Source organism: Manacus vitellinus, unplaced genomic scaffold (assembly GCF_001715985.3).
Source record: "Manacus vitellinus isolate BGI_N305 unplaced genomic scaffold, ASM171598v3 scaffold_640_pilon, whole genome shotgun sequence".
Taxonomy (NCBI): Eukaryota; Metazoa; Chordata; class Aves; order Passeriformes; family Pipridae; genus Manacus; species Manacus vitellinus.
Genome location: NW_021940712.1, coordinates 1 through 7950, shown reverse-complemented (window position 1 = coordinate 7950; position 7950 = coordinate 1). Strand labels below are relative to the sequence as shown.

General features: G+C 41.0%; 1 protein-coding gene across 1 annotated transcript; it reads right to left on the bottom strand.

Annotated features, from left to right (window-relative positions):
* Positions 1 to 556: 556 nt before the first annotated feature.
* On the bottom strand, positions 557 to 7913 carry LOC115307870 (probable 2-oxoglutarate dehydrogenase E1 component DHKTD1, mitochondrial). Its single transcript, XM_029963826.1, has 4 exons — positions 7822 to 7913; positions 6677 to 6871; positions 6087 to 6356; positions 557 to 943 (listed from the first exon to the last, which is right to left on the bottom strand). The coding sequence occupies exons 2-4, from the start codon at positions 6800 to 6802 to the stop codon at positions 716 to 718; spliced, it is 624 nt and encodes a 207-aa protein (XP_029819686.1). The 5' UTR covers positions 6803 to 6871; positions 7822 to 7913; the 3' UTR covers positions 557 to 715.
* Positions 7914 to 7950: the final 37 nt, after the last annotated feature.

Genomic DNA, 7950 nt, shown 5'->3' with positions numbered 1-7950 from the left:
CTATCTACCTTACCAGATTAATGAATCTACCTGTTTGGTTTGATGAAACCATAAAACAAACACAAATACTTAATGTTAAGTCTTAAAAACATAGAAAAGTATATTTTTAGTTATAAGTGACATACACAAGAGAACTTACTACTGAGTCTCTAATCCTATTGATAATACATCTGTTTATCACTAAGAAAGATCAGTCCAAAACAAAAGACTTCTAGTATAAGCTTGGAAAGGTCTTGAGCCTCAGCTTTCCATTAAAAGCTCAACAAGCTCACCTGACAACAAACACAACAGAAAAATGAAGGAGTATCTGCCCTATAAATCTTGCTCAGAAAACACACTGGGATGATTTTGATGAAGTTTAACAAGATGTATTTAAAATACATGTTACACACTCCATCGCAACACTTTTTTGAAAGCTGTCAATGACATGACAGAAATTAAACGAGTCACAGAGACTTCACAGTAATCTTGCAAATATTTCATAACATCCCGTGAAAATGTGATCAGGTTTTCCCTTGGTGTTTAGTCTTTGCCATAAGGCAGACGGGGGAGGGCATATTTTTAGCATCTGAATTGTTGCCAGTAGGAGGAAATAATCGATAATAATTTTAATTTCTACTCTATCATGAAACTGGAGCTATATTAGCACAACTCCCCAGAGCTGATAGGGACTTGCTATAAAAAGCCCACAGCACAGCACATATCCAGACTGAAGTTAAAAATCCTTTCTGACACAACAGACAATTCTCCTCCTGATTCGGCTCCACATACCAATGTCACTGCAGTACAGGGACGACCTTCCTCGCTCTGGAGGAGTGGTATAGCCCAGCTGGTTATTAACAATCAAGTGGATGCTCCCACCAACTCTGAAATGTGGTAGATTAGAGAGGGTCAGTGTTTCAGGAACAATCCCCTGCCCAGAGAAAGCAGCGTCGCCATGAACCTACATTAGGGAAGAAGATGGAAAAGTCTCATTAGGAAATACTGGAGGAACAGCAAAATCAAAACTGTAACTTATTAAGCAACACCTTCTAAATTGAGTACATGGAACAGATACTATTCCAGCTGGACCCACTTCTTAAAACCTTTCAGACTACTGTTTTCATGATTTGAGACTTTATATTACCTTATCACTAACACAAGGCCATAGCAGCCAACGTGTGTACATGACTGCCTGATGTAATTCCTACCTGGAACTGACCTATAAACTCCTAAAACTCACCCACCAGTGTCCAGGTGACTGCAAGTGTCCTGGCTATGGCAAAGCTGCAGCAGTCAGCAGCAAGTCCCTGACCCCTGAACAAATTCAGCACTCTTTGCTGAATTTGGGTGAACTGGGACTTATGCCTACTCCTACCTTACCAAAGACAAGAACAGACACAACAGGAGAAAAACAAGAGGAAAATTAACAGAAGCACTCAAAAGCAAATAAAAGCTTTCAGAAGGAAATAAAACCTAAATTCTTAGCTACATTTCAAAATAGGAATAGCAAATAAATGTTGCAAATAAAAAAATACTTTGGAAGGGGAGGGGAGTCCACTGTGATGTCCAAACCAGATTTCCAAAAAGGCTAGAGATACCAGCATGAGTATCATTTAGCATTCCAATGTTTCAAAACTAGAGATAGTTCTCCATTGGTCAATATGATCACAGCTTCCTCAGAATGCAGACTCAGTCCTTTGCAGATCAAAGTCACTATGCAAATTTATGTACCTTCTTATTGACAGTTCTACCTTCTAGCTATGGGATAGTGATGTCAAGCCTCAGGAGACTTTTGAGGTGCAACTACACCTGCAAGACAGTAGAGGTGCAACCAGTAAAATGGCAGCACTGGGTTTTATACAGTTCTGATACAGTTTTTAAGAGGTATCACAGAAAAACAAAGGTAACTACTGCAAGAGAGACAACCCAGCACCCCCACTCTATCCCTTGCCATGCTACACTTGCTCCTCAAGTGTTGGGTTTTCACTTTTCCTTCCTGTTTTTTTCTGCTGCCTAAGAAGGCTACGTATCTCATTTGAGTGAAGACCCTAGAATATCTGAGAGAACTTTATGGCCTTCAGCACATCCCAAAGCAGTAAAACCTACAGACAGTGTGGCTATCCAACCATACAAGACTCTTCATATCATCTCAAACCCCAGAGGATCCAATTCCTGTGGTGCAGGTAGGATTTTCCTCATTCTACCAGAAAGGTGGAGACAGTTTTTGCTAGGACAGTCTTTTTTTTCTGGGCTGCATTAGCAAAAAACATAAAAGCAAGGCCACCATTGAGTTTAATTCATTAAACAGTGACCCTGACAGTAGAATGTCAAATTTCAAATTTATTTCTGGGAGATCTTATTCTCAAATTTCAGTTCAAATCATAAACATCAGTAGTTGCCTGATGTCCAGGAAGTGGAGTTAAGGTATGTGAGAAGATGAAAAATAAGCCACTCTCAGCAGAGATGGGCAATTAAACACTGCAGAGGTGTCCATGCAGAAGAGTTTTATAGTCTTCATATATTCTAAGCACACTGAATTTCCAAAAAAAGATTTTCAGACCTTGGACAACTAGGCTTACACTGGCACCTTAGCTGATCAGCACCTTAGTTGATCTTTACTCTTTTTCCCCTCAAGCTCTGCCCTCAGGCTAGTGGAAGGTCTATTCTAGTGGAAGAATAGAGCAAGTGCCAGAGTAAAGCTCAATTCAGTGTGTCTACGCTTATATTTCTCAAGAAAAAGCACTGTAAAAACAGAAATCCCCAGAAAGCCCAAAGAGAAACTTCCAAACCAAGATTCTGAAAAAGGTGGTGTCTGCTTTCATCTCTTTCTTCTCAATTAGCTGAGTGACAGCAGTTAGCAGTCATAAGTAAAAATTGGCCTTTTTTTTTTTTTCAGTCTAACCCTTGGACCTCTTGAAGCCACAGTCACAATTCCATGAAACATTTTCTTTCTTTTAGGCATACTTTGAATCAGTTACTAACATGGAGGTGTCTAGCTCAGATTTAATGTTGTTCTTCTCTACTGTGAAACCCTCCCTACCACTTACCTGGACAAAACCCAAACAGGTAAATTTTTCCTGCATAGGGAAGGTCCATTTATCCTGAAGAATCTTTGTTTAAAGAGTTGCCATACTCTCATTACTACATGGTGAAAATCTAACATTATGAGAAAGAGAGAATCTAAGAAACAATAGTATGTTCTCAAACTAACTGACACAACTGCACAGAAATATGAGGAGGAGACACAGTGGGCCACAAACACCTCCCTGAACCTGCATGCCCTAAACCCTTTTTTTTTTAATAAAAAAATATAAGAACCCAAACTTGCCCAAGATATTCTCGTTTCTGCTTTTTCTCAATACCCTTTCCAGAAGGAATCAAAACATTTTTTGAACTGAATTACGTTTTCATTTCTATATGTAACTTCCTCCATGCTGATTAGGCTTCACAGGAGAACAGTTCTGCCCAACTCGTGTTTACTCCTGGCTTTAAAATGTGAAGAGTTTGACTCACTTGTTTTTCCAAGTTGAACACAATGCAAGAAAAGAAAATTTGTCAAGGAACTATTTAGGATTGCCTCTACAACTATAAAAGTCAGGTCAAGGAGTAAAAACTAATTCCAGCAGAGTCTTCAATAGTACCATGATAAAATGACAAAATTCTAAATCCTCCTGAGGATTCTGCAACCTTGTTGACAGATCCTCTCCAAACCTATTAATTTAAAAGAAGGATTCTGGTGGTGGTTTAAATGCAAAAGTGGTCTGTGAGGAAAGGCACACATGGCTCCCAATGCAGAGTATTATTTTAAAAAAGGAAGATATCAGAAGCAGTTCTTCAGAAATCTTAGAAGTGCAGTTGTTTAAATGCCAGTATCATCACATATGGCACCTGGAAATCTTCCTTGCCCTCCTCTTTCCCCGTAAACAGGATACTACTACTTGTCATTATACATCAAATCAGTGTTTTTCTGATATTTCTGTATACACTTCTGTTCACATTCTAGTCCAGTAAGTCTTACAAAGATCAGCTAGGAATTGTGAGCAAAATACCTGCAGGCAAATAACTTTGTCCCCAGGCTGTGCAGAGCTGTCTGGGGAGTAATCTCCATCGAGCAGGGTCTGCTGCCTCCCCCGTGTCTTGCCCACGGCCACTGGATTGATGGCTTCCAAATGTGAGGGGTTGGGCAGCAAGGTGACGTGCACAGGCCTGTGGGCACCGAAGTCGAGGTCCACAGAAGATGTCAGGTGGGAGAGAACATCCCCAATGGCTACTGAATTCTCTGGGAACTCACTCAGACCACGCATCTTACGGAACATGAGCTGCATGCAAACAGATTTGGTCAAACCCCTTTTCTGATTCACTGACGCGGTGAAAGAAAAGCATTTACTGAACCCCATGCTCTCCTTCTCCTGAAATTACAAGGATGCTTCTGATAACAGCACAGAAAGCCCTGCATTAGAGTGATTTTTACAGCCTCCTGTGGACAGTTGGCTGAAGTGTTGACAGGAAGGGAAAACACTCTCACACAGGTTAACTTTTATGGCTCCAGCGCTTACAACACGACAAACTTTTGGGGCTTTATTTCACCTCAAATAAACCAGGCATCAAGCAAGTGCTCATGAGATTATGAACCTCTTACCTTGGGTGGAAGCTGAAGCAGACCTGTGAGGAGGTTAAGCCTTCCACGGTGAGGCATTCCAATAACAACATCCGTCACTCCGCCGTACGCGCACATCTTGAACAGCTCGTGGAAGAAGCCCATCATACTCTCGGCCCCCTCGCCGCCGTAGCGCTTCACCGTGGCAAACTTGGTGGCTAAGAAGTGATCAAACTCCTGTGAAAAACAGGACAACTTCAGTATTAGGCTATTTTAAGCAGCAGTCTTCTGTTTAGGATTTAGGTTTGTATCCTTAAGGCACACAAACCTAAAAACACTCCTTCAAAGTCTCGGCTCACTTTCCACCCACACAGTCTGAGACCAGAAGCTGTGATGACTACAAGAAATCAGCTCTTATCTCCTCCTAAGCAGAAAAATGTTGGGTTGAGGACCAAACTCCCTCTGTCTAATGTGGAAGGAGATGTATNAACCCTCCCTACCACTTACCTGGACAAAACCCAAACAGGTAAATTTTTCCTGCATAGGGAAGGTCCATTTATCCTGAAGAATCTTTGTTTAAAGAGTTGCCATACTCTCATTACTACATGGTGAAAATCTAACATTATGAGAAAGAGAGAATCTAAGAAACAATAGTATGTTCTCAAACTAACTGACACAACTGCACAGAAATATGAGGAGGAGACACAGTGGGCCACAAACACCTCCCTGAACTTGCATGCCCTAAACCCTTTTTTTTTAATAAAAAAATATAAGAACCCAAACTTGCCCAAGATATTCTCGTTTCTGCTTTTTCTCAATACCCTTTCCAGAAGGAAGCAAAACATTTTTTGAACTGAATTACATTTTCATTTCTATATGTAACTTCCTCCATGTTGATTAGGCTTCACAGGAGAACAGTTCTGCCCAACTCGTGTTTACTCCTGGCTTTAAAATGTGAAGAGTTTGACTCACTTGTTTTTCCAAGTTGAACACAATGCAAGAAAAGAAAATTTGTCAAGGAACTATTTAGGATTGCCTCTACAACTATAAAAGTCAGGTCAAGGAGTAAAAACTAATTCCAGCAGAGTCTTCAATAGTACCATGATAAAATGACAAAATTCTAAATCCTCCTGAGGATTCTGCAACCTTGTTGACAGATCCTCTCCAAACCTATTAATTTAAAAGAAGGATTCTGGTGGTGGTTTAAATGCAAAAGTGGTCTGTGAGGAAAGGCACACATGGCTCCCAATGCAGAGTATTATTTTAAAAAAGGAAGATATCAGAAGCAGTTCTTCAGAAATCTTAGAAGTGCAGTTGTTTAAATGCCAGTATCATCACATATGGCACCTGGAAATCTTCCTTGCCCTCCTCTTTCCCCGTAAACAGGATCCCACTACTTGTCATATACATCAAATCAGTGTTTTTCTGATATTTCTGTATACACTTCTGTTCACATTCTAGTCCAGTAAGTCTTACAAAGATCAGCTAGGAATTGTGAGCAAAATACCTGCAGGCAAATAACTTTGTCCCCAGGCTGTGCAGAGCTGTCTGGGGAGTAATCTCCATCGAGCAGGGTCTGCTGCCTCCCCCGTGTCTTGCCCACGGCCACTGGATTGATGGCTTCCAAATGTGAGGGGTTGGGCAGCAAGGTGACGTGCACAGGCCTGTGGGCACCGAAGTCGAGGTCCACAGAAGATGTCAGGTGGGAGAGAACATCCCCAATGGCTGCTGAATTCTCTGGGAACTCACTCAGACCACTCATCTTACGGAACATGAGCTGCATGGAAACAGATTTGGTCAAAACCCTTTTCTGATTCACTGACACGGTGAAAGAAAAGCATTTACTGAACCCTATGCTCTCCTTCTCCTGAAATTACAAGGATGCTTCTGATAACAGCACAGAAAGCCCTGCATTAGAGTGATTTTTACAGCCTCCTGTGGACAGTTGGCTGAAGTGTTGACAGGAAGGGAAAACACTCTCACACAGGTTAACTTTCATGGCTCCAGCACTTACAACACGACAAACTTTTGGGGCTTTATTTCACCTCAAATAAACCAGGCATCAAGCAAGTGCTCATGAGATTATGAACCTCTTACCTCGGGTGGAAGCTGAAGCAGACCTGTGAGGAGGTTAAGCCTTCCACGGTGAGGCATTCCAATAACAACATCCGTCACTCCGCCGTACGCGCACATCTTGAACAGCTCGTGGAAGAAGCCCATCATACTCTCGGCCCCCTCGCCGCCGTAGCGCTTCACCGTGGCAAACTTGGTGGCTAAGAAGTGATCAAACTCCTGTGAAAAACAGGACAACTTCAGTATTAGGCTATTTTAAGCAGCAGTCTTCTGTTTAGGATTTAGGTTTGTATCCTTAAGGCACACAAACCTAAAAACACTCCTTCAAAGTCTCGGCTCACTTTCCACCCACACAGTCTGAGACCAGAAGCTGTGATGACTACAAGAAATCAGCTCTTATCTCCTCCTAAGCAGAAAAATGTTGGGTTGAGGACCAAACTCCCTCTGTCTAATGTGGAAGGAGATGTATGAAGAACTGTAGCGCCAGAGCAATTTACAAATTACTTAACAGTTTACCTGTTTTAGGTGGAAATTAAGGAGTGGTGTTCTTTTACAGTATTAAACATAACTATCTTGAGATACAAAGTGCTAGAGAAGCACAGTGTTTCATTTTGATTGATATTTGGCACAGTCCTTAGTACACAGGTAGAATGCTTGAGAGAAGAAAAATAAATGGATCTGTATTTATTTCATTTTCTTCTCACTTCACTCCATTCACCTGTGCCTAGACAGCTCTCATAAGTGACCAAGTTTTGGAAGCACTGGAAGTTTACTTAGTGTTTTGCAGCAGAAGATTGAAAATAAATGAAGTCTGTAACTGAGAAGACAGATCCACACCCAAAAATCAGAGCCAACTGCTGAACACCCTCTAGTTAAGCAACATTCAGTTCTAAGGAATAAATGATACAAAAATATTCACTCATAAAAGCAGTTTTTCTGTCAGGGTTAAATTCTACACTCTTAGTATAGTTCTGGTCATACTGAAATCAAAATAGGGTCCCAATATCAATCTCTTGTGTCACTGTCAAATTCCTCTACCTTCCAAAGAGGCAACAAAATACAAAATGGACCATATACTTCTGTTTAGTCATTGGTAAATATTACATTTAACACTCCTTCCACTCGGAAAACTGGAAATAGGGACAGTTTCACAGATCCTGCTCTTCTACCTTTCCAACCTTCACCGATCCTGCTCTTCTACCTTTCCAAGCTTCTGGATAGCATGGGAAGAAAAGGGGAAAAAAATTAAAATTTTTCACAGTACAGAAGTATTGGAATCAATTTTCTCTATACAGTTT

Excerpts from the sequence above, each read along its gene's own strand:
- LOC115307870 (XM_029963826.1), bottom strand. The coding sequence starts at position 6,802 with ATGATGGGCTTCTTCCACGAGCTGTTCAAGATGTGCGCGTACGGCGGA. Across the intron at positions 6,357-6,676 it reads TGCTTCAGCTTCCACCCGAG|CTCATGTTCCGTAAGATGAG; the intron begins GTAAGAGGTTCA and ends GTTTCCATGCAG. Across the intron at positions 944-6,086 it reads ACAAAGTTATTTGCCTGCAG|GTTCATGGCGACGCTGCTTT; the intron begins GTATTTTGCTCA and ends TCCCTAATGTAG.